Below are 27,755 nucleotides of genomic sequence, written 5' to 3' on the forward strand. Positions count from 1 at the left end.
GTACAGTGCTGGGTTTTGGATTTAGTGTGAGAATGATGTTGATAACATGCTGATGTTTTAGTTGTTGCTCAGTAGCGCTTATCTTAAGCCAAGGACTTTTCAGTCTCCCATGCTCTGCCAGCAAGCAGGTGTGCAAGAAGCTGGGAGGGAGCAGAGCCGGGGCAGCTGACCTGAACTAGCCAAAAGGATATTCCATACCATGGAACGTCATGCCCAGTATATAAACAGGGGGGAGTTGGCCAGGAGGCACGGATAGCAGCTCGGGAACTAACTGGGTGGTGAGCAATTGCGTTGTGCATCACTGGGTTTTTTTCTTCCCCCCCCCTCCTTTTTTTGTTATATTCCTTTTCATTACTATTATTATTATATTTCATTATTACTATTGTTAGTATTATATTTTACTTTAGTTATTAAACTGTTCTTATCTCAACCCACGAGTTTTACTTTTTTTTTTTCCTTTCCTCCTCCTCACCCCACTGGGAGGGGGAGGGGGAAGCGGCTGCGTGGTGCTGAGTTGCTGACTGGGGTTAAACCACGACAGTCATATTAAGGGCTGGACTCCTTTGCTATGGTAGGTGGTGTTTTAGAAGTGATGGGTTTTGTTTCCTCAAGACTGGGTCATAGTGTGATAGTGGTTAAATGAGAAGTTCAAACTGTAAAATGTGAAGGGGGCAAAGCAAAACCACATCTGATACCCAGCTGGAACTTCTCTCTGAAATTGAAAGGGCACATTTTTAGAATTTACAGGCCTGCACATTTAAATGAAGTGTGTATGTTTTACAGACAAAGGTATTTCTCATTTTAACTACCAATTACCCTGAAGGGATTATTTTATGCAATGTACTTATCCAAGGTCTTCCTACATATGTATTAATATTCATGAACATATAGGCTGTGTGATGGAAAGTTTGTTTTCAAGTTGTGAGCTTGCCTAGTGAACATTGCTGCTATTAAATGGGATAATGCCTGTGCAGAAAGAATAGCAGTCAGGAAACTGCAAAGGCAGTGGTAAGTGCATGGCAGTGTTTGGCAAACGCTAGCTATTTAATTACTTATGCCATCTATGGGAGAATTTTGGAGTCTGAAAAAAGATTTGTCATACCAAATGCTATAATAGACCTGTTATGTTTGTGTGAACACAACATTTGTGAGGCCAAGTTCATGTCGTTGGCTCAGTTACCTCTGCAAGCTGTACATCCTACACAGGGAACTCAAATTAAACAGATCAGTATCTCTGCATTTGGCTCTGCCGCCACATACCTGTAAGTCAGGGGCAGCTTTAATTTCCACCAGTCGTTTTGCTAGAGTACTGCTGGTGCTGGCGCTCTGGACGGTCTGAGCTAGTGCCTGTTTGCGTGAACCCTGTCACACCGCTGTGGTGCACTCAGTAGCCAGGAGCAGCCATGTCTTTACAGCACTGGGGACTCAGCATTGTGTGTTTGAAATTGTGTGAATAAGACAATGCATCTGGACAATTGTTTTTGTTTAATGTCCATGATAACGTTGTGTCTCTGTTTTTCTGTTATTTTTCTGGTAGCTCATTACAAGACTGATTTTGGTCATACATTGTATCTTTCAAATTATTGCTTTTCCTTACATAAAATTGCAGTGAAATAGTTTAATAATAAATACATTTAAAAGTGTTTCTGGTTTTCAAAAATACATTTTTGAGGTAATTTGCAAGTCAAAATTTCAACAGTTTTAGTTTGTAAGATAGATCTTATAATAAAAATAATTTTTGAAATGTCAAATGCAGAACTTAGCAATGTGTGGTGTTTGCGGAAAACATTTTATACCATTCATGCACCGTTCATGCTCTCATTTGAAGATTCTGCTATTGTGTAAATCCATTTTTAGTCACGTTTTCAAACAAAATTACTTTTTGATCAGAGTGAGGGCATGAATTTCTATTTACACAAATTCTTTTGACTAAGTGTGAATTTACAGCTATTTCTACAGGTAGAAACCTACTTAGTAAAATCAGGGAGCAGAAACTGTTTTGCGATGGAGAAGGGTAGAAGAGTCCTGCGCACAGTTGCCTGCCTGGTCAGAAGACCAGAGGAAATTGGACTGGGAAGTAGCACTGTTTAGGAAGAAAATGTGTTTCCAGAAGTAGAGAGAGATGCAAACCGTGCCCCACTCACTGTTTCTAGGAGGACCACAAGGTCAAATGTTGCTGGTTAAAATTCCTCATGCCTGAAGGCCAAATGGCACAATATAGCTTATCTGCAGCTAATAAGTTTTCTCTGTCCCCAAAACAGGGATGCAAACCACGTACTGTGACCTGCGCATGGGTGTGCCCACTCTTGAACTCTGCTTGTGAGAGGTGCTAGCTGGCACCATCTAAAACGTCAGGGACCTTGCTAATGCTGCAACTGTGTGGATGACTGTGTTCAATCACCCAGAAATGCTCTTGGATGTTCTTTAACAATAAGCTGTTTGCTAGCATGGATGTAGCCTTATTCTCCCTGGATATAATTTTTTAAGTTAGGAAAAAACAGTTCCTTTTTTTTTTTTTTTTTTTTTTTGCTGCTTGTTGTTACAATGAAGACAGTGTAAATAGGTAAAGGTTTGCTGGGAAAACCAAATTAAATCACTTTAGTGAAAACAGTCTATCAAGGCACCATCAGCATTATATTAAAGCTGTGCAAATAGACATATTATCTCGCGTAGATGGCTATGTATTAAATTGTCTCAAAGGAAAAATGTCCACATCTTTCTGGTTTTAATAATAGAAAATACCTTTTCAAATCAGATACTGTGCTGTCAACTACTGATAAATGTTGACTACTTCTGTACTGGTATGCACATGAAATAAGTTTGTTGTGTTAAATGCTTGTTTAACTTATTTGCTGCATTTTTCAAATTTCTTATGCTAGAAACTATAGGTAAGAGTGCAATGCAAACATAGATTTCTTTTTTCCTAACAAGATTATACAGGAGATAATGGATTTCCCACTGTGACTTATGTTTTCTAGCTCATCTTGCATATATATTGCATCTAGCTCATCTGTATATAGTATATATTGAAAATATATTAAAAAAACAATAACGGACAACATTAAATGCCAGAGAACAAGTTCAGTTTACTGCTAAGATTTTAGTGAGTTTTGCGGTACAAGATTAGCCAAAGAGAAGAGGTTTTTTGGTGGTGTTTTTGTGGGTTTTGTTTGTTTGTCCCCTCTACCCACTTCATTTACTGCAGCCCTCTGTAACTTTCAAGAACATCTAGTAACCTGTAAGAACCTCCGGGGAAAGTTTTTGCAAGACTTTAGCTTATAATGCTGTTTTACTAGGTAGTGGTATATTTGATTCCATAACAATGCTGTGTGCATTTGGGTTTTTTTAATGTATGAGTCATGTAAAACGCTGGACACTTATTTGTATTTCATAAGTTTGAAGTAACAAATCATGCATTTACATATTGAATATTGTAACAGGATTGTGAGATGTTTGTAGTAGACATAGTTCAAATTTTGCTTTTTAAAACATTATCTAAAATGCTTATCTCACTAATGAAACATCTTTATCTCATTTCACAGAAGTGGAAGGAACAATTGTAATGTTCCTTGTGTAAGGAGTTATGTACAGATTATACTTAGCTGAAACCAATAAAATGAACTAAACATATATGTAGTCCTGTTCCCTCCTTGGATGATGGCAATATGAATCAACTATTTGCTTCTGTCTATTCATGTGACTATATTTAACATCATTCCTCCTTTTCTGTTTATCATATGTTCTGGGCATCATGCAGAGTATTTTGTTTGGTTGCTTTTTGTTTTAAGAAAGCTTCAGTTTGTGTGATGCAGTACAAATATTCAATCTGACTGCTCAGTCCATGTAGAAGTTAAAAAATTTAAACCAGAGAGTCAGGGGAGAGAAAAGAACTAAATGAACACATCTAAATTTACTCCCAACCCCATCAACTCTGGCAGTCTGACAAACCTGAAAAATAATTATTGGAAAAATTTTGCAGAATTTCCCCAAATATTTGAGTTTAATGTGTCTTGCTCTATGTGGGTTAGATGTTACCTCTGTGCGTGTAGGTGGGACACAATACCTGCTCTTTAGCACCTTTGTAGAAAGGAGAATATTAGGAGCATAAACCCCAAAAATTCAGTAGAACTCGATTAAGACTTAAGGACAGCGTAGCTATAGGTGTGCTAACAGAATGCATAGTCATGGCAAAGCACATGCTTCAAAAGAAAAGCAACAAGCTGCTGGGTGGCAAATAGACTTCAAAAAACCCATTGCCTATTCAATGAATATTCAGGAGGTGCCAGACATTCATTAGTACATTTTAGACTCTTCAGAGCAAAAGGCAAGCATATCTCGTACAGAGGGAGAGAATAACATTTCTGCTATTTCCTCCCTTTCCTCCTCTCACTGTTCCCAATGTAACTGGGCAGTGTCTTGGCTGGTTTGTTCTCATTCATATGCTGATCTATGGCAGGCATTGGAAAGATGTCAGAACAAACCGTCCAATTTTTCAAAGCTGAGACACAGCGATGAGGCAAAGAATCACTCCTGTAGTACTACAGCCTAATTCTGTCTGCCCAGCGTCCTCACATAAATACTGATGCTCCCCCTGAGGCAGCCTTAGTGCTAAATGAAAGGTGTCTGAGTACTGCCTTTCAGCTGTGTTACAGACTTGTACATCATCTATATGGTTAATGGATGGATGTGAAGCTCTAGGACACTGGTGATATTAGCTGAAGGCTGAAAACCTAAAACCAAAAATAACAGTAATTTTTTAAGATGGCTGTTGGGTTATAAATACCTTTTTTCTAAGCTTTGAACCTGACCAGTTCCTTTGATGTTAAGGGATGGACAAAATTTAAATGTTTCAGTTGTAATAGGATCAGATGGATGGGAATTTACTGCACGTATTGCAGAAATGCAGCAATGTTTACAGACTAGACCATGGAATTGGTCGTGTTGTATACAATACTTATGAAAAGTAACAGTTAAAGAAATGATGTGGCTTACTTAGATATTTGTGATTTGTTAACTCTGCGGGCTTTTCTCTGGAGCTCAAGATAAAATTCTTTGGGAGACCTTACAACACAATGTCACCTGTGCAACATTTACAACTCAAGTATGGGAGGCTTGTTTCTTATACATTTTAGGTTTATTCTGTAGTCCTTTTGAATTCTTGATCACTATCTTTACCCCAAGTGCTTGTTAGCATGGTTGGAAAAGAAACAAATCACTCAAACCTGTAATTGCAAACAACTTTCTGTGCCATAAGAAGCACAGCCTGAGGATCTGATATCATATAGCGTTCAAGTTTCTTCTCTCTTTGAGCCCTTTTTGTGGCTTACATTCACATAAAAATTCAAATCTGATTGCCAGAGGAAATTAAGCTCAAAGTAAAGGATTGATTCTCTACAGGAAACACTTGACAACAAATTTAGACAGTTGGATTCTACTTTAAAAGAGGCTGATGGGAAAGTTTAAGTCCCTAGAAATCAGCACTAATGTTCAGGATATGATGATTATAATACATTCTAAGTAGCTACTCTGAAACTGAGGCTTCCTCTGTGGCTCAAGTAATTCAAAGGAACTTTTCCAAAATAAACTGTTTCATACATGCTGAAACCTGGTGAACAAATTCAACAAAACAATTTGGGTTGGGCTTTGGAGGCTGGGCTGGGTAATTTAATCTTCTTGACAACTGCAGTCTTGGTTCAGCCCAGAAGTTAGTGTTGATCAGAGACTGTATTTCTAAATGAAACATGGATGAAAAAAGTTAGGAGCAGAGGGGAAGGGGGGAGTTTGCACTCTTCCAGGGCAAGGGAGTTGTAAACCTTTCACGTTATTTTATGTGAAAGCATAGCCATTTTCATTGAAAAGTTGTTTACTTACAACTGTCTTACTGTATCTTTACATACCATGGACTTTACAGTACCTGTGACATGTTAGTTATGCATTTCTGGTGATTGGCTAAATGTCTATAGGGCCTTTGATTCCACTACAAGGTAACATTCCAGGCAAAGATCCATTTTATAAGGAGACACGATGCCCTGCAGCCTTCATTTCTTTGTCTATACTATGAGAAAATGGGTGATAGAAGAGCTGGATCATGCTGAAGAGTCCTGTTCATTCTCTCTTTGTGTCATGGAAATATTGCTACTTGAAGGAATGACAGCAGAATTAGTGACAGGATTGTTTGAGCCTGAGCCACTGCTTGCAGAGAAATGAAGCAAGCATGGTGTGTGGCTGCCTTTAGACAAGCAAAGCAAATGAGAAATGCTGCTGTTAAAAATGAGAAAAGTCACTTTCACACAGAGTACTTTCCTGGGTGGTTGAAATAGTATTGTGTGGGCAGCAGCAGCTGAGGGACTCCCAAGGCATTTGTGCTCTTTGTTACCACTGTGTCTTTTCTAGTAGACAAGGAAGGAATAATACATGATACGTACTGCATTTCTTGTTGCTTTTCTTACACACTCAAGTCCTATGAAACTATAGCTGCACGTTATCTCCAGAGGCCAGAAGTCATTATAACCTTGTATAGTTAATAACCCATTATGCCAGTTATTTGAACCTTAATTATATCCATCTCCTCTTTTTAGGTTTTAATACAATTATTAATTGAAAAGTAAGAACTGGGTTTTTTTGTAGTGCAGACAATAGATATGTAAGCTGTATGCACTGTTGTACAAAAACAACCTTGTTGGTATAAATCACTGAAAATCACATATAATAAGTGATGGCTCCCCCAGAAATGTATAGTAAGATCTTTTCAATCATTAATAATCTTGGTTATATCATGTTAGACTGCTGATTAAAACTGAATGGTAGCTATAGCTGTCCTGTTGTTAATTTTTGAACAATACCTCTGTTCTTCCAGTGAATTCTAGAAGAATGAAAGATAGAAATGTTGTCCCTTGGCAAGGGGAATAAATATGTAAACAAAAGATTGTTTGTATGTTTTTGTTTGTTTGTGGTTTTTTTTAAGAATGTGGATAAAAGTGGGATCTGACTATGATGAGAATGGAGACTTGCTATTTTGTAGCCCTTGAAAATGTCTCAAAAAATCATTTACGATGAGTTTTTAGATACATTTTTATATGCCTAAAACTTGGCTTTAAGTGACTTGGTCAGGACTAAAACACTAGGTCTTGTAAAGAGTTATGAATAGCATGTACATTTCCTATCCCATAATCCTGCTACACTCAAAATACTTTCCATATCATAGCCTATCTGTTCAAATATTTGATATACAACAAATTGTTTTTGATATCCTCAACTGAATAAAAAGTATGGTGAATATGTTTGATTCTGAGAGAAAGAAACGGAACTCTATGTTTTTAATGTTTTTCTTACATGAACTTATTTAAAGTTGACAAAGAATAAAAAGGAGATATTGTAAAGATGTATTGACACTTCTTTCTCTGAAATGTAGCGTGTCTTTTGGTCACTTGGATACATTTAGATTGCGACTGTTACTGCTGAATAGAAAAGGAAGTTTGGAAAAATGCAGGAGAGTAACATGTCTGCCCCAAACTGATGTTTGTCTCAAAAATGTGATAATAATTTTAAAAGCTAACTCCCTCCCTCCCCCATCCTTCCCACAGGTCGAAGTTGATGCAGTCACTGAGACCAAGCATACTCTGACAGCCTCAGTGAAGAGCTGGCAAAGGATACTCATCCTAAAGAGCTCTTATCATGAATAACAGATCTTTCTTCTTCTTAGCCAGAGGCATTTTGAGAAGGGCAATGGGGTTCGGTCAGAAAGCAGATATTAGAGAGATGCTCATATTTCTTCTACATTTTTATGCTGCTTTTGTCTCTTGCCAAATTAAATAAATATGTACTTCTTATAGGCATTGAAATTTAATATATCAGCACTTTATTGTCATTCTTCCCATCAAAAGATATTTCAACTTATCTTTGAGGTCAGCATAATTATCAGCAGTATATTAACAAGGCTTACTATATAATATTTGATCTATCCTGGGATATCAGTTTTTCTCCTTGCATCCTATAAAGGCATTTCTTTCAAAGTTCATGCTTCTGACAGCATCCATGAACTGCCATGCTGTCCTTCTACTGCATGTTCTACAGCAGAGATTCTGTGGATTTGAAAGTGTAAGGGCTGGGGAAATTTGTGTAGAAACGTATATAAGATATGTTGGTATTGGTGGCATCCTTTTATTTTCATTCTTGCTGATTATTCTGATTCCATTCCGAATACGTAGGTTCAAGATCAAGTGCTGAGTTTTGCCACAGGATCTTCTCTTTCAAATAGAAAAATTACTTTAAGAATTTTTTTTATGGCAAAGAAATGTTGTGTGAGCGTAGTGATTATGCTTTTGAAAGATTCGTATTAGTATTGGTATGTGAATGGTTAAAGTGACCAACATCTTTAATCTTTGCATCGCAGTATTCCTAAAAATCTATGCTAAGGACCTTCAAATCCACTGTCACTTAATAACCTTGATTATTGTCCTGCTTAATCTTAATAGAGAATTAACAATGAATCACACGCATTATTCTACTTTTTGTAGCGATCAATTTATGTATTTCTTTAACACTGAAACAGTACTTAAGGAGTTACGTGCTGCAGCTTGAATGCTGGTCTAATACTATGCACAAATCCTTTCCCTCAAAATGAGTTAACGGTTTGTTTGTCCATAAGCACTGAGCCGGTCCATGAGAGCTGTTTTTACGGCTTGTTTGCCTAGGGGGTGATCCAGCTAGCCATGCCCGAGCAGCAGGTGCATTTCCCAGCTCAGGGAAGTCAGCTGCCCTTTGGAAGAGTGTTTACATTATTGATATCACGATCAAGCATCGAGTTTATGAATCACAGGAAATCCACAGAGAGAAGGTTTGGTTTTGATTGGAACTTCAAGTAGGAAAGAAATATTCTTGAATGGAGATCATATTAAAAGAAAATAGTGCCAATGACGGGAGCAGAGCCTAAGGTTAGTTTCTCAGCTACAAGTGTTGCAATAACAGTTCCAGATGAACTCCAAACGTAAAAGAAACAGAAGACTTTGCTTGTCTGAAATTTAGGTAGCTATAGGAATGCTTTTGTTTTATTTATGTGTTTTTTGACTCTAAACCCAATTATATTGCAAAAATTTGAATTATGGTTAATAATTTTCTTCCTTTGATTATAACAGCTGTTTAGGTCTCAGAGTCATTGCTTAGTAAAAACAAGCCACACAGAGTAGCGTTCACCAAATAATTGGTATTAGGTGATGCTCAGAATGCTCAATACCTGATCTGAGGTTCTTCGTAGCATCTGTTGAGCTGCATAGGGGAATTGGGAAGTTCTTAGTGCACGCCACTATTTTCAGGAAGATGTCTTCCAGTAACCAGAGCTAGTCAAAATACTGTTGGCTCACAGAAGAAAGTGGAGCAGTCTTATGTATACAACGCATTTGTGAGACTATCACAAAATCATTTAAGACTTTATTGCCGTAATCTCTAAGAATTATTCTTTGGCTGTACAGCCTTCCTCATATTAGTTAGCCAGTGTAATTCAAACAGCTTTTCTAACACTTTTTACTTAGTTAACTTTAAAAGTAGTGCCTGTTCCACATGTGAACTGTGATGTTTTACAGATTTGTTGGGGTTTTTTTTGCCACAGAGATACTCCTATGGCCTGGAAAGCCACTGCCTGCAATTCTTCTGGGATGTGGGAACCTTAAAGTATCTCTGTTCAGAGTAGAACCCAGTCTTTCCCAGAACATCCCAGGAGAAATATTTGATTCTACAGCTGTTCTGAAGTGGGTTTCTTTCAATCTGTCCTCAGACCCGCTGAATATCTACTTAATTTTTCAGTTGGAAAAGGAAATGATGCATTTTCACAGGAGTGTGCCACAATGGCATTGAAGTTTTCTGTCATTCAGGGGAATAATTATGGTGATATAGATGAAAGGAGATTTGAGTGCTGATAATTTGAAAAATGAAAACTACACCTTCAATGGCTATAACACATATTAATAAATGGCTTTGCCTATCAGTCCTAAATAAACACGTGTGGGTAATTCAGAGGAAAAATACTGTAGGGCCCCCACCTTGTTCTGTAGCTTATTAAGAAAAGGGAATAAGAAGTGCAAAGGCTGAGCTTCCTTGGGATTTTTAACCAACTTACACAGCAGAGAATGAGAAGCAGTGGTAGGAACCTGTATTTTTCATGTGCATATGTTGTATATCAGCTGAGGTGCAGGCTATCTTGGTACTTGTTAGCAAAGAGCAGTGTTTTTTCTGACAGTGCAGTAAACTGGACTGGGGAACACGTCGCAAAAGGGTAAAGTTTCTTCTGGGCCTTATTCTGTTTCAGACCCTGGCTTCCCACTGATGGTTTGTGTGTGACTTTGGTCTTTTACTTATGTTGGTTACTTGACCATATAGAAGACAGTTCACTTATCATCAGCAGTTAGGGGTATGCAAACCCCTGCTTTGTTTGAAAAGACAGAATTTAGGGAGAGATATTTTTGGTAAAATATCAAAGAAGATTATTTTCTTGATAAATTTGGGCATTTTCTTCTCAAATTTCATAAAAAGTAGCTAACACTGACCATGTATCTTTGAACCTTTTCTTCCCCCTTGTACTTTTTATGATGTTGTGTGACACAAAAGCAATAACAGGAGTGAAGAATATGACAAAGTATGTAAGAGCATTGCCTGCTCTCTTCTCTGAATAACAATCTATCAGATACATTGCCAAAAGGAAGACATTTGTAGTGTTAAATAGAATGTTCACGATTTCATGGGACCTATGCCTTTAGGCAAGAAAATGATCTAAAGGTATTCACTGCAGTAGAAGGTGACCATAAAATTACTCACTTTCAGAACTAAGAAAAGCACTAAATTTTGTCTCTGCTTTCACGGTGATTTCTTGACATACTTACTCATTGCTGAACAGAAATACTTAACAAAAAAAAAACCCCATTCATCAGAAATTTTTGTACCAAATGAGAACACAAGTGCAGAAAGGAGGAATAATGTGATTTCTTCTATTTTAAAATATTTTAGAAGTGGCTACATAGTGACGTAGACTGTATGAATTTTTGCCTATCCCTTTTATGTTATTCTGTAAGGGGTTTGTATTATAAGGTTAAAATTCTGGAATTTTTGTCTCATGGCATAACATCAAAATATCTCTCTATGCTTAACATGTCAACCTTAAGAAGTAGCAACTGCTCCTATGAGTGTGACAGTCTGTGGCAAAATTAGACGGTTAGTCCTAAATTGGCTGGCTCCAAGCACCTGTTTGGAGATTAACCTTGGAACATAAATGATTTAGATTAAACAATACAGCAAATTTCCCTCCTTAGGCTATCATACACTGGGTGAATGACTAAATGAAAGAATAGCTACGTATACATGCCTCATGACATGCAAGGCCGGAGAGTGAGAAGTGGCTAAACTCCTCCCCCTTACATTCTACTCTCAGCAATTTCATTGCTGGAATCAATTGAGAAGCAACTTGTGCTGATGGGTTATCTTTCTTCATAACTTCATACATATATGCCCTGGCATTAAAAGGTTGTGCTTGCGTAACAAGAAATATGTTAAGTCTCTGGGAAATCTAGTAGATGTAACAAATAAATACTTGTGGATTGTTTATTTACGCAGTGTGTAAAACCAGTGTGTAAAAAATTTTTATTTGGAAATTTGGAAACTTAATTGAGTTCATGACTTTTAAAAGCCTTCAAACAATTGAATGTGTATTACTATGATAAAAAAAATAAATGTGGAAGTGCAGTCCACACTACGCCAGAACTTTCAGGCACTCAGCGTACTGAGTTTTTCAGATTTTAGTCTCTCCCTGTATTTCTGAACTCCCATCACAGCACTGATGTCTCAGGCCTACAGACGTAGACGGTTGTATTGATTTTATAGAATTGTGCATTGTGTGGGTTGATAACTTTGGTTTTGCAAGGGTGAACATCTTATAAGTGGGTTAGTTTTACTGTACTGCTAGTCTCAACTCATTTGTTATAAATGACTTTTTTATTCTTTAATCTTGAAGATTTCTTCCGAACAAATACTTGCCATAATCTTGAGGGATTTCTTTTTCTATAATTTTAGCAAGCCCTCTGTTCTGTTTGTATTTAATATTAAGATTTATTATTTCTTTAATTGCAGTTTACTCAAGCAGGGAGTCTTTCAATGAATTGTTTTGGAGAGTGGCAATATTTTCTTTTGTTACTTCAAATAGTATTTTCACATTCCATAATGTTCTCCATTCAGCAACACCAAAGCGCATTGTAAATATAATTAGTAGAGGAATTTTCTTAAAGCAGTTTTTGGGCTGATAAACAAGAGTATACAGAAGTAATTTTCCTAATGCTACAGAGAAAGTATTTTGGGAATGTAGCACAAGACTCTTGACTTTTTTTTTTTTTCTTTCTTTTTTTTTTTGCCCTGAGTTGTAGGCAATATTCCATACATCTTAGAGTATGGAATAAGAGTTGTATTGCTTTATTTCCCTTCCATCTTCATTAAACAGCTTTCATGACAAGAAACTTATAGCCATTGTGAGGTATTATCAAAAGCAATTGGAATCATCAAACAGACGCTCTTTAGGAAAAAAAAAATTAAGTCTAAAGTTTTCAAGTGTTTTAGAGCTTACTTCCTTTATTACTCTTTTTCTTTTTGCTTGTGACCCAAAGAAAGTTGTTTTATTATAGTATGTAAGTAATTTTATCAAAAATTATTTTTCTTTTGTATGTTTCCTTGCCCATAGTTATCTGTTCTGGAATAGTGAGTTGTCAATATTCTCTTAGTTGTGTGCATAAGATGTACTGAAGCAAGGAGGTATTTTCAAGACTTCTCCTGCATTGAAATAAATCCTTACCATTTACTTCAAACAAAAGTAAAATCAAATTAAAGGGCAAACAAAACCCAAGCTCCAAAACTCATTAGCAAATAATACAAAGATTAATGGATACATTTTTAAAGGTTGAAAATAAATTAAAGTTACAGATTGTGTAAGGTTTTCATGTACTCCAGATGAATGTGTAGCTCCATTGACTCTTTCTCAACTGCTGAAATGCTTCAAGTTGAGCTGATATTTAAAAGCTGTGTGTGTAACTGGGTCTTGAACAAGAGGAAAAACATGGAAAGTCTAAAGTCTTGTCTAAGGATGACTTTAAGCATATTTTCTTGCTTGGGACTACTTCCTAATGTTATGAAACAGAACAGAAAGATGATTTGGTTATTAAAAATGTTAGCTCTATGTAAATATGTACAGGTGACTACTTCAAAAGTTTTGTGAACCATTACTTGGTTTTAAAGATAGGCTTTCCTTTAAACTATACTCTTACCCCTTAGTTCTCTTAAACTTCTACTAACACGTGCTTCAGACAGTGGAGTGTGAATGTTTTATTTGTGTTGAATCTATTGCATATATCAGTGCTTCTCTGAGAAGAAGAATTGACTAACCTAGGAGGAAAGTTGTATTAATACTTCTCATATCCCAGTTACCAGATTCCACCTTAGAGGTATTACTGCATAGTACTGTATTTGTCTCATGTAGAAATACAAAATATATCTAAATGATCACCACTGAGAAAAAATAGTAATTGACAACTGTTTTGCAGATCAAGAACTCCCTACTGCAAGGCTCAAGGCAGTGAGAAAGTAAGAGCTTTTTCCGGACTGATTTTAGTACAGTATTGTAGTAAATCTCAGTGCCAGGCTGTATAGAGGGGAAGGTGATTTTGTATTAAACAAAACTGATTTCATTCAGCCACACTCATTCTCTTGTATTCGTATACTAATAGGCACTAAAATATGTGTCCAGATAGTCTAGCTAGGAACTTGAGGTAACAGTAGGAAAGGCCACCTAGCAAGTCTTTTTCACAGCTTTTGGGTTGTTCTTAATGCTGGGTTTTGGATGTGACTTTTGCACCCCAAAGAAGTTGACAGTAACTGTAATTTTTTTCCTTCATCCTGTCCCACCTCTGTGAGTCACTAGGAAATGCTACTGATTTATTCACAGTCTCTGTGTCTTTTTCTCTTGCAGCAGTTTATTCTTTTTCTTTCCTTTTTTTTTTTTTTTTTTTTTTTTTAGGATTCCCCCCCCCCCCCCGGGTGTCTTGAGAATCATCTGTGATCTTAATATCTTGATGCCATCAACACCTGTCATTCTTTTATGCTGCCTTCTCATCATTTCTTCTGGTGCTTTTATACCCTTACCTTCCAATTCACACTTCATTTATACCGGTCTTAATGTTTTCATTACAAACCTCCACAATGTGATACTGGAAAAAACGTCTTATAGGAACAAAGAAACTGCAAACTGTAATGTGTAGCTCCTATTGCAAAGCACATGTCTTCAGACTGCTTTTATTTACATATGCATGGAGTGATTTGGACATTTAAAACAATCTCTTATAACAAAACCTTATCAAAGCACAGCATGATTGGTATGGTTTTCCCTGGGGTGCAATGGAAAAGAGAACAAAGCACACAGTTGTGTAAAAAGTATTATGCTAATGAAAGCAGTCTAAGAGGCTATATAGAGCAGTATGGACTAAAGCAACTTAATTCAAACACAATACAATATATAATTGCAAATGTAATAGATGTCCCAAGAGAGCTAAAGCTTCCCTTTAATATGATGGTAAAATTGTATCGTATAGATTTCCAACATCACAAAAGCAAGGCTGGACTTTACTAATTTAGAGCTAAAATTCTGTGTTCTAGAGTTCAGAAAATGGTAACATCTGTAACAAAAAAATAAGTGGAATTATTAATGCATAGTGACAATGCTTAGTATTCTGCTTTTGATGACTATCCTTAGATGAGGTCAAGATGAAGTAATTTTTTTTCTATAAATCCAGAAAATCACAGAATGTATCACACTGGTATCAAATTAGTACACAAGTAGATACCTTCTTTGCTAGGGAAATCACTGAACAAAATGCACACCAAACTGGTATTTTTGCAAGGGATTCCTTGGAAACCTTTCGTAATGATTGTCCTCCTTTTCTGTTGGCAGTGGTGATTTGTCTGTTGTCTCAAATGTCAGTTAGCCTAAGATAAAGGGAGGACATGAGCGGCAGGTATGTAATCTTCTCTTTATCTCTCCTTCAATATTTCAGGAGTTTTACTTTAAATGTGGAGCACACCCAACCACTGACAGTGAAACATCTGTGGCTTTGAACCTCGTTACAACAAACAGCCGCTGTATCACATGTATAACATGCACAGATATTAGGTAAGTACAATGAAAAGTGTCCGAGATGCACAGTCTCAGTGCTTCAGAGTACTTATCACTTTCAAAGAGTTTTTTTTTCCTCTGCTGGTTTTCCTTTTTAAGCATGTTTTTTTCCCCTGGTATCATGGTGGAAAATGGGCCACATTTTCAGGTGTGGTCTTTGTTTTGCTGGTATGATTACATTTTATATTTTTGTGCCTTAGTTGAGTTGCAGGTGGAAATCTGACTGCTTAAGTTTTAACTACAACCTCAAGTGCTCAAGATAGTGGCTTAAGTGTGTAGATCTTCACTGCTAATCTCTATTTAAGAGCCAGTAAAAGAAAGCCTGATTTTGAGGGGGACAAACTGTTCCTGCAGAAAGGAACTTTTTGGTGTTTGTTTTATAAATCAAAGTAAAATTTCTTATGATGCATCTGTTCTCATGTTCCTGTTTATTGCAGTTTTAAATACTGTAATCCATCTTACCGTATGGTATTTGGGCACATACATTCAAGAATAACATTACTTGCAAATGCATGGATTAAAAACCAATTGTCCGAGAAAGACAGCTACCATTGTTGTGAAGAATTACCTGAAACACATTTATCTACTGATCAGGAGATGTTTTGAGGTGGAACCTCAAAACTAATAACACCATGTTATATACTCTAAGTATTGCTGTTGATCGGTCTGCATTTTGCAATAGAAGAAAGAATTTAGAAAAATCTTACAGGATAGCAGGAAGTGTGAATGAAACTGTTAGGAGATATCTTTTTGGGGAAGAAAAGCAGGATTCCTGGAAGTAAGCTTCCTATTGAAAATAATTGGTGTTTTTTCTGATTCTATCCCAGATCTAGTATAACTATATTGTGTTGTGCTTGCGTGTTGCTGCATTGATAGCAGCTGATTGGTTGCTGACAGTATTTGGCTCAAGAAAATGAGTCTTAGTTAGAGATGAAAAGATAATTGTGCATTGAAGAGAAGAGTATGGTGTCCATTGCTTCTATATACACAGCATTTACAGCGTTGCTGTGTGTCTCTTTCAGAGACTACCTTGCAGGCAGTACATGCTGAATTACTTAGCTTGTCCCCAATGGTTAGGTATGCAGCAGTATTAATCTCTCTCTAATTAAGGATAATATGAAGTTTCCATTCTGAGCCCAGCTTTCTCCTTTTCCCAAGAACAAGAGGGAAGAATATCAGCCATAAATATCCTTACTTAGGCTTGAGAACTGGTTATAATTATTTCTATCAAATTTGAAATGGATATGTTGACATTTTCCTGAATTGATATATTCAGTACAGACCTATTCACCCATATTCATGAAGCTGTAATTTTTTCCTCTGTTTTGTGGCAAAATCCCAAAGGCAAGAAAGAGGTAAGACTTAATTTTCTGGATTTGCTTAGCTGAACTGTTTCCAAAACTAACTATTGGCTTCCTAAACTTTACTAGTAAAGTTTAGTGGGATTATTTATTGACATGTTACAAAAGCATATCAATTCTCATTAATTTAAATTAAGGCATCAAATAACTATGGGAGACCTAAGTTTCAGTAGGCTTTTAGCTCAGCGCACAATCTGGGAATATTTATTTATGAATAAGCTTATTGGATTTATACACTAAAGAGGGAAGGACGACATGTCTTCCTGTGGGCCTCATGCTGTTCAGATTCTTTCTAGTTTACAGGACCCCTTCTGAGATGCCGTTAAGTGATCTTAAAGTATTTTATTTCTAAAAGTTTGTAGGTGTTCTGACCAAGTAGCCTAAGAAACAGGGTAGGATTTGGGTGCCTGAGCATCTGACAAGGCACTAGCAATTCCTAGTTATCTATCCATGATGGGGACAACAGGTTCTTTGAAGTTACTCATACACATAATAAGTCTTTCAGTCTTCTCTTTATTTTGCATAGCAGATTCAGTTGTTCCTAAATAGGTTTGTCTTCTGTTATGAAGCATAGAGATACTTTTTAGATAATGAAAGTTCAGTTTAGTTTCCTGAATGGCTGACATTTTATTTCATCATAGCAAGATCTCTGAAGCCTGTGGCATGAGAAGATGATTAGATTGCAGATATTATAAAAAGAGCCTACAGAGCAGTTGTATCCCCTTCAATCTCCAAAAAGTCAGGGGAATACTCCTCTGGCCCAGTATGTCTTGTAGGCCATGGAATTAATTGTTCAGCAGGAGGCAGTGAAATCAGTTATCCCAAGAGTGAGCAGGAGAGTACTCCATCAGCCTTCTTGCAGTTTTAAAGGTTGTAAATGCACTAATACATTTATGTAGCCAGAATTTGACTTCTCATACTTCCTAGAGCTATAGGCATAGGTTTCCTCTCTCATTCCTCAAGTGATGCAGTGAAATGATGAAGAGAATACTCTCTCTTCTGCCTTATTGTATACTTCATAAGATTTTGTGGGTGACCTCTGTTCTGCACACCTCCAAATCTCCTTCCACCCACGAACAGGTCTTTTGTACTGGCCTGTGGAACTGCACAAGATGAAATCAGCAGGAAGGAGGCAGTATTATTTCAGTTCCTCCTCTCTTTCATGGTTAACTAACGTGAAACTATTGTACCTTGACTCTGCCTCAGTGCAGATAGCACCGTTCCTTACGTGAAAATGTATACCGAAGAGAATTGCGAAATGATAGTTGTTGGTCAAAAGAGAGAAGTTGCAAGGGACGCCTGAACTCTGCACTGATTCGTATGGTGTATCTTCTGGAAAAAGCTGATTCTGGCAGCATCCTCTGTGAAGTATTTACAGAACTGGCTCCTAGGTACAGGTTAAAGGCCAAATATCAGTCTCTGTCAAATTGGTACTTCAGCATTTTACAGCAAGGGTGCAGACTAAACTACTTAAAAGTGGCTAGTTCTCCTGTCCCTTCCAACAATTTACTGGGCAAGAGGGATGATTTGGCTTACTGCAGTGCAGAGTCCTAGTATGTGTCTGTACTGCTACATGAAAGAGGGCCAACGGCTGATCCCCGATCCCAAGCCACATGGCAATGACTGACAGATATCCTACACAGTACAGTGATAGGTAGCCTGGCTCTTCGTCACAGCCAGCTTGGGATAATCTTGAAGTTGAAACCCAAAGGCTCATTGCTGAAACTAGATCTGCAATGAAAGTATACTTTTTATACTGGTGATAAGATGGCATGGAAAAGGGTTATTCATGTCCTAGTATTCCCTGTGTAGGGTTGGGAAGCATCAGAAGAGGTCGCGAAACACCATGAAGTACAATGAAGGGGTAAAATTGCTGAACTAACAACTGAGCTTCATGGGATAAACAGTACCTATATCCAGGACCTGCATCCACTGGATTTTCAAGAACTCTTAAGTATTTCTAGACTGCAGGAAAAGTTGTCTGTTCCTGACAATTTACTGTGGTTTTGTTAAGCTCTCCTCTCTCTCTTTAAAAAAAAAACAACCAAAACAAAACCAACAACCAAAACCAACCAACCAAAAAAAAACCCAAACAAGAAAAAAGAAGAAAAGAAATAAGAAAAAAAACTTATCTAAACCCCCCTTCTCTAGGCAACATTAGAGGAACTAGAACGGAAGAAAATTGTTCTGTCTCATGTCAAAATATTGATACACGTTTCTGTGATAACTCTAAAGTTTTGAGAATGTAGCCATACATTAAATGCTGCTTATCTTTCAGAAGTTTGATTTTTAAAGCCATAGAAGTCTATTATGCAGTTTTGTGCAATATTAAGCGTTTGTAGGTGATACCAAGAAGACCTTTCATTTTTTTGTATGGCCAATCTTGTGAATTGTTAAAATATAATTTCACATGTATCTTTGGGTGAATGAAATAGTTTTCCAATTAAAGCTGTGAAGGAAATTATTTTAGTTTCTATTTCTGATTTTATTTTTCCAGTTGCAAGGACGGTCAAAGGTAACCCCATTTTGCAAAGAGCTAGAGGTCAGACAATGAAGTCATTTATCAGTGTTGCACAAAGGTCATTGTAAATTCTTGGGCTACTTATGAAATCTCTGCTCAGTTTTTTTGAGTTGCTAATTCTTTTCTCCAACCTAGCGTTCTTGCAATACTTGTATATAACTCAAAGAAATTACACAAATACCCATAACCTTTTTGCTTTAGTTAAACATTTAGGTGTCTATATGTATTTGTGCTGGCGATTACTTTCTAATACTCCTACGCAGTTGAAAAGTAGCATCCGGGGCACTTTGCAGTTTGTAGTATTTTTAAAACCTACTTTCATCATTTTATAGCATTCAGGTGGAAAAGAGGAATAGCTGTATTTGGTACATTAACTATTACTTTGTATTAGCTTCACTCCAGTAAAATAAAAAATTTGTGTCTGTTCTTAAAAATACATTTTTCTTCCTTTTTGCTGAAAAAAAATTAAACAGGAAAAGATGACAACCAGGTACTATTTACATATTTCTTAAATATTATCATTTGCAGCAAGATATACCATTTCTCTAGTTGTTTTCATCCATTTCTCATGGACAGTTAGTCCACCACAGGCAGAGCAGTTAAGCTCCAAGATTCTTGGCATGGCATATGTATGGTTTTAGCAAGGTTTGCAGAGCTCATAAAAATTGTATTTAAAGCAGTAGTGTACTCTATGGTATACAGAAAAAATACAAAGTGGAAGTAATGTTTAAGCCTATTGCCAATTTTTTTTCTCAAGTTTACGTTAGACACACTTTCTGTTTGCCTTGGGTTTATATTTGATATGAATATTTTCATGCAGCTCTGACCAACAGAGTGAAATACTTCAGAGCCAAATACCCTTGTTACGGTTATGCTAAATCCATAGGCAGTATTCCATGTAGTGTAGTGCCTTCCAGTGTATTCTGCTTATCTACAGCAGAGTTAGTGTGAATTGGCAGCCTTTATGCATTTATTTTCTTCTGTAGCATTCAAGGTGATGGGTTGCTATTTTATGTCTTTGAAGAAGCTCTTAATAGGTTGGGCAAATGGCTCAAAGTTGAAACAAATACTAAAACTGTGCAATCCTCAAGGGGAGATCTGCTTTTGTCAACTGTTTCCAGTAGAAATAACATCAAAAGGGGTTAGGAGTACCCCAGGGTACCCATAAATCAGGCTCAGGAACAACAGAAGTGTTAAGCAGTGTAAAAATAAAATGTGCAGAACAGAAGTGCCTCACATCATCTTTCACAAACTAGGTAGGGTACAATTCCTAAAGGCACCATTATTTTTAGCTTCCAACAGATACACACAAGTGTAAAAGATATATAGGGCTTGCTGTCACTTAATAGGTAAAAAGAATTTTCCAGAAGGAGAAGTATTTGCTGTTGTGTTAGCAGAATTTTTTTGTCAAATAAATCCCTACTTCATAATCTTGGACAAAAAAATGTTTTGTTTTGTTTAGACAATGGAATCTTGTAATATGTTTTTCTGCTCTTCGGATTTCCTAATACTAGAGTTGGAAGTGAGAGCTTCATTTTGTTAGTGGTGAGAGTTAGAAGTGCATATGCTAGATGTTCTTCAAGGGTAACCGCGATGTAAGGTCTTTGTCATAATTCTTTTCAGCCAAATCAATTCAGACTGTGATCACATTAGACTCCATGGGCAGGAGAGTATTGGAGAAGGTCAGTACTCGGAGGGAAAAACTCGAAGTGAATGTACTATAGGAAGTCCTGTTAGAAATTCAGTAGACAGCTCTCTTCTCTTTCAGTCAATACAGAATGAATGACTCTGCATGCGTTAGGGATAACTGTGTGTTAATCTGGTTCTGGTGGAACTACTTTGAGCCTCCTAAGCTTCTCACTAGCTCTTAATGAGCCATCTTTTTTTTCGGTCTATTTTTTCCTGAAGAAAACGTACAACTTACAAAATTTTTCCCTCCAGCAGCAGTTTGTGCCATCCCCCTATCACTCCTACTCACTCATTTCCGTTACTGTAGTGTCAGGGCTGAGACTCATGAACTTTATTTTTATGGGGTAGTATTTCCAAATTGGTAAGGGATAGAATCATTTGCTTCTCCATAAATATATATGTGAATGATTTTCAGTTGTGGATCTTACCTGCGGATTTTACCTGCCAAAGGAAGACCAACTCCCCCAGGTTATTATGGGGATTAGGATTTTCATAATGTAATATTTTGGGTTTTGATCTTTATGACATTATTGTTGATATAGAAGGTGTGCCAAGTTCCTTATTGACCACTACATGCTGTCCCATATTGCTCATTAAAGTTGTACATTGCTTTGAAGTAAAATATTTCTTCTATTACAGTTTAAAAGATTGTTTAGAAACATCTGAAATAATTTGCCTTTTCTTTCTTTCTGTAAACAGCTGGTATTAATGTAGTCTGGATTTCAAAAAAAATGGGAAAGAATATCAGAGGAGGAATATAGCAGTGAATATGACAAAAAGTATATGAGGTAGCAGGTCTGCCATGGTATTCAAAACCTTTAAAATACAAATAATTCCAGAATCTTTAGTTTCATTATTTGAAGCAAACGTGACAGCTGAAGGGACAATTTGCAAAATTCAGCTTCTGATAAGGATCCATATCTGAACTGTAAACATTTTCAAAGTGAAGAAGCTGTCCTACAAATTTGATTCAGGTCAATTTTGCTGTTATTTGAAGAGAGTTTTACCAGGGACCTTCTGTTCCCTTCTGAGATCAAAGTGCAGACTGTACATTAAAAGACATTGCCTATGTGATGTTTTTCAGAAGACTAAATAGCACCTTATTCTAGACTTATAATTGCTATTTCTCTTTGCTTCTGGGGTATAGGATCCTAAAATTACCCCTTGGGCCATTATAATCCAAGCAAGTTATTAAATCTATATTTAGCTCATCTTTTTTAAAGTACATTTTCCCTCTCTGTGACCTGTGTTGATAATGTGGTCTCTGCTCCAAATCTCTGCCTGTTACATTCTGTTGTCTTTATATACCTTGAGTAGTTCAAAGAGGAGTGGGAAAAGATTACGTTAAGAATTAAATCTACTTTGTCTAAGTACTATGACCATCAGGGACAATGTCTACTGCTTTCTCTCCTAATGCTCCTGAAATTAATGGGATTTCTTAAGAATCGCTTATTTAAAGTAAGAAATTAATCGAATATAAAACTAAGAACTGTTACTAATTGGTTTAGAGCTTTTTTCTTTTCCCCAATAAGGTAGCCTATAGAATATTGATTGTTACAGCTGTAATATTTGTGTTCTGATACAAGCAAAACCATGCAGAGAAAACATTTTGTTGGCACTTTTGTTTGTATTTTGAAACGTGAACAAAATCCAATAATGCCAGTAAGTGACCTTCATTTCTTTAGTGGTGCACACCGTGGGTTTTAGGCTCAAACACTTGTACCATGGGCTTCTGGAAGATGTGCCTCATGCATGAAATTCAGTTGCCTTAACCTTTCCATTGAATTGTAACCACTAGTATACAGCAGCCTCCTATGGCAATGACAGGACAGCATTGCAATTCTTACTGTTTTGCCTCTGAATCTATTAAGATCTGCACTGCAACTGCATCTCAGTGAGACAGCTTCCAGCTTCTACAGATTTGTGAAGAAAAGAATAGATTGGCAAAGCTATTGTACTGTCAAATTGTACATGTCCTTTGCTGGCAGGGGACAAGTGAGGAGGATGTTACGCAGCCTCACTCGTCTCCTTTGCTAAACGTAAGGCATGGACTTCTTTTCTCTCCATCTGGGAGAACAAAACCTGCCTACTTTCCCTTCTTTATGGTGCAGAAGTTTTTCTACCTTAATCCTTTGTTTGCTTGGCATATGTGTTAGTGTACAGTTGACAGGAAGGACAAATGGAAGGGATGTCTTGACTACCTGCTGATTTTTTTTACACTTATCCATATATTTGTGAATATAAATATATATAACTTGTCATATGTTTACATGTTTTTGAAACAGCCACTGCTAAGAATTTTTAAGGTAGTCACAAGTGAATTTTGTTTCTAATTTGAATTTATTTCAGTAATGTGCATCTCCAGCTTCATATGGGATGCAATACATATCATCAATTTCATTTTTCATTTGAAGTTGCACCTGAAGCCTGCAGATTGCAGAATATTATCAGTAGGCTCTATATTAGATGTTGTATCTTCTCTGCCATTCTTATTTATGACATGATTAATACAGTGAGCTGTTTTTGCAGATTTCTTTGCTTATGTATTTTAATACATGTTGCAAGACACAAAGACTTAATAGTTTACATGTATTTGGATGAAGTAATAGTTTTAAAACTGAAATGTGTTGGGTGTTCAAGTACACCACGTGCAAAATTTGGTGGACCTCACTTCCAAAATATTTTGAGGAAGCCTAAGAGTATGACTACTTGCATATGAGCAACCAATGAAAAATATTAGCTAATGAATGTATTTTTTGTGCAAGTGCTGTAAGTTTAAATATAAAAGTTAGAATTCATTTGCAATGTCTAAGAAAACCAGAATAGCAAATGTTTGTGACATGTTGTTCAAAGAGACATTTTTGGAACTTGCAAGCCCACAGTATGCCTTTTCTGTCATAGATGTTTGCAGGTTCAGGTGTTTGTGACTTTCTTTTCTTTCTTTTTAAAATCAATTCCTTAACACGGAAGACAAAGAATTTTCATCTCTGGTTGGTTTTGCTCCAGGCAAGGTTAGTAGTAGCTGAATATTATCACCATCTGATAGTAGTATAGTGACCTATGAGAAATGTTACTGGAGGTCACAATCCAGTTGTCTTTGGAGAGAGATCCATATTTCAGACTTGCCATCACATGTGATACTAATTAGTAAGCCTAAGAATCTCAGCAGAGACCTGAGGTCTGAAGGAACAAGGTGAACAAGTTGCAGAGAGATGTTCCTTTCAGGTCTCAACTGAAGTATTATGGGAAGGTTTTGTGGAGGAACGTCAGCTGTTGCTGTCTGCTGAGCAGCTGGCCATTTGGCTAATCTTGCACTTCAGTAAGCTGAGAGCTGTTGGACCATCGTCTTTTATTGTCTCTGACTTTCTTTTATAATATTTTAAAAATAGGCTAGAATAAGGAATTGAATGTGAATATGTGATAGCTGAAGAAAATTTTACAAATTCAAGTGCAACAATGAGAAGTCTGCCCTTTTAAAAAAAAGTCACTGCTTTAATGTTTTTAATGAATTGACATTTAGTAACTAACATTCAATGTGTCATTAATGAATCATTAATGGAAGATGGGAGATGGGAGAGAGATAAATGTTCTTTGGAAACGAAGTTAAGTATAGAGAAACAGCGTGTCTATTGTGTGAAAATTATTTTCAAATATAGTTCAGAGAAAGCATTGTATTTTAATTGTGTATATATGCACAAAAATGTATATGTACACATGGATTGAGAGTATGTGTAAAAAAACTAACATGTCTTTTAAACTTATATATATATTATTTCTCTAAGAAGCTGATTTTTATGACGAATGTTGCTCTGCTTCCCATTTTACTCAGTTATGTATTGTTTCTACTATATCGAGGCAGATTTGAAATCTAACACATCCCTGAGAGACAGTCCACAGTATCAAATGAGGAGTGTACTTATTGTTATATGTTTCCAGCTTTCCCAGCCATGACCCCTTCGCAGCCACTCTCCAGCTACTTGGGGGCAGAACTGCTCTGTCCTGATTAACTGAACATCAGCAGAAGTAGTAAAGGCAGAAAATTGCCTTCATTTTCTGCTTAACTGAAAGAACTTATCAAAGATAGGAAAGAGTCATGGAAGGGAGTGTCTTGACTCACTGCTAATTTTTTACACTTATACATATGTTTGTATGTATAGGTATATATGACTTTTAATATGTTTAAGTGTTTTTGAAACAGCCACTGCTAGGAGTATTTGAAACAGTCACAACTGAATTTTATTTCTATTGTGAACTGATTTATGTAATGTGCATTTCTAACTTCATATGAGATACAATACATCTCCTCGATTTTTTTGATACTAATGAGTATCTATTTAATTGAGTTTAGTTTTGAGAAATTGATTTTTAGTCCATTATCAATTGTTGTTTAGGAAAGAAGTGCATTCCACTAGGACAAAAGAAATGGAGAAGATATAGACAACTCAGTGAACTGAAAAAGGTGCGGAGAGTGTAGGCTGTTATTGAAGCAGAAGTCAAATAAACATAAGTAAAATCCTAAACACTCCTATAAAGGGCATTGAAAAATGATAACTACTAAGAGCATTGAAGCCTAATTTTTGGAAGATGACTTTGTAAGACAGTTGTTTAACGTAGAAGAAACAGAGCTATTAAGTCTATTTTTGACAAAGTCATAAACAGTTAGTAATTTGTTAGCATTTGCATTGATAATTGAATAATCCTTTTAGGCTGCTATGTCTTGGATAAAATCTGTAAGAATGAATGTAACTATAGCTTTAGATACACCGAAAAATAAATATTCTGTATATTTAGCTTTATAAAGCTCTATAGAGAAAAAAGTAACATGAACATTTGCTTTCCACTATGGTTCATTTTTTCTAGGTTATTTTTGAGTCATAAAATCATAGCAAGATCATTGACATCTGCTATAGCAGTATTGTCAAACTCTTATTATTGTGATTTAGCAAAAATTGGAAAGGAAAAAAAGTGTTAGTGGAAGATGTGGTTGGCATTTACAGCATAGAGAAACAAGAGTGAAAATATCAGACAAAGAATGAAGCAGCTCGGCAGTAAAAACCTAAATATGCACATGGCAGAATAAGTTGAATTTGCAGCTGTATCAGGCAAAAGTACCAGGATGTAATTTCTGAAATCAAACGCATGACAGACTATTCATAAGACAGAGAACCTGTCATAATATGCAGGGAACTTTATTAAATGTTGCTTGACACTTCATAGGGTCACTTAATGATCTAATATGGAACAGTAACTGTTGTCCTAGGTAATGTCTTTAATAACCATTCAATTCCTCAGTGTAATAGCTCAGTAGGGATTGTTATCAGATTTCATAAGTGCCTAATTCAAATAAACATTTTAAGAAAATAACGTGTGGGAAATTTGGTGGCAAGTGTATACATATTGCTTTCAATAGATGTCTGGGGCAAGATACTAATTCCAAATTCTAGAATCATATTTTTGATGTGTATCAATTTCAGGGGCATATGGGTACAAAATTTTGTCTGGGAAAACAAGGAGGGATTGAGAAATATGTTCAAGAAATATGTTCATTTATATATGTATAATAAATGGGGACACTTATTGTTTTATTTCTCTATAAACCATGATGTAGAATAAACTGGCATAGCACTGTACTGAGTTGACATCAGAGTAAGGAAAATAGGTCACACATTTTCTATTGACAGTTATAAACAACTGAGCGTGCAAAGTTCTTTTAGTGCAGTACAGTTTTGTAATCATTCAAAAGCAATTGAGGGAACTTTAATGCAATGGAAATGGAATTTATTAGCTAGAAATACTTCTTTTTTTCTTAGCAGCTCATGATCATTCATAGCTTTTTCTTCCTCTTCCTCGCCTTCATTTTTTGGATGTTGTTAAAGGTTGATTCTGAAGACAAGACAATTTCTGAAGCCAGTCTCACAAAAAGTGTCTGTTCTTTATTTTCTTCTATAAGAGAAACCAGTAGGGTTCTAACTTTCTTAGATCTTCTGCAGAGAAATTCCTTCTTCCTCCAAATGAATGTATTTGCATAAAACTTCATTTAATAAACTTAAATACATATTTACTTTAAAACTTAGCAATTTTGAAATACTAAATGATTGTAATAACACTTTCGTTGTATAATGATAAATGATAGTAAACATTTTAGTGTAAATTGTGATGTGACGGACAAAGTTCATTATCAACTAAGATATCAGCACAACTAAATTTTCCTTATAAAGGAAAAATCCAGGGCAAGGTCAGACAGGGACAATTAAAATAAATTCAGTCCCCTGGTGGAACTTGAAACATAGACAGAGTCAAGCTAAAATTGTTTATAAGTAACTGTTATGAACTTGGTGCAAAAAGATGCTGATTTGCAATGTGGTTTGAAAATGACAAGAAAGAAATCATAGGGGTTTTCTTGTTAAGTTCAGTCAATGTCTATGACACATTAAGGGAGCTGCCTGCAGACATTTGAAGACTGATGAAAAGAGACCATTAAGGGAATGATCATTTTGCCAGTACAAGTTCGTAAATGGTAGTGATACTGCAGTGGCAAGTCAATGTAAGAATACTACAAGAAAAACGGCACCAATTAAAACACATTTTTATAGTGGTACAAACTCCTATGCTAAGTCTTTTATTTTCACTTGAGATGTTTATTTTAGTTTATTTTAAAGTAATTCCTTATCAGCGTACACTGAAATGCAGTAAGCAGGGTGAAAACAAGTACAGTTGTCCATCAAAAGGTTTTCGGGTTTTTTAAATATCATTTCTCCGATTATGCTGAGATAACTTTCTCTTGCAGAGAAGACCTCTCACAGTTGATCTCTGGAGATCAACTGTGACTGTGGTTGGAAATGCTCATGGAAGAGTTCAGTATTAGTGAATAGCGATTAAAATAGTAGAGAAAATGTTCATCGCTAGATAACAAGATAAGAGAAAAATGATGCCTACTCTGCTGAATACATGTGTTAGCATAAATGCTGCTTCTTTGTGCAAAGATTTTGGA

The 27,755-nt window shown here is 36.2% G+C and overlaps 1 protein-coding gene across 1 annotated transcript in view; it reads left to right on the plus strand.

Moving 5' to 3' along the window:
- PRKN (parkin RBR E3 ubiquitin protein ligase) overlaps positions 1-27,755 on the plus strand; it is a 652,406-nt gene that overhangs the window by 243,173 nt on the left and 381,478 nt on the right. Inside the window, exon 6 of the mRNA XM_050893232.1 lies at positions 15,075-15,190. Within this exon, the coding sequence (XP_050749189.1) occupies positions 15,075-15,190 (116 nt within the window). The remainder of the gene's footprint in view (positions 1-15,074; positions 15,191-27,755) is intronic.

This window comes from Gymnogyps californianus, chromosome 3 (assembly GCF_018139145.2).
Source record: "Gymnogyps californianus isolate 813 chromosome 3, ASM1813914v2, whole genome shotgun sequence".
Lineage (NCBI taxonomy): Eukaryota > Metazoa > Chordata > Aves > Accipitriformes > Cathartidae > Gymnogyps > Gymnogyps californianus.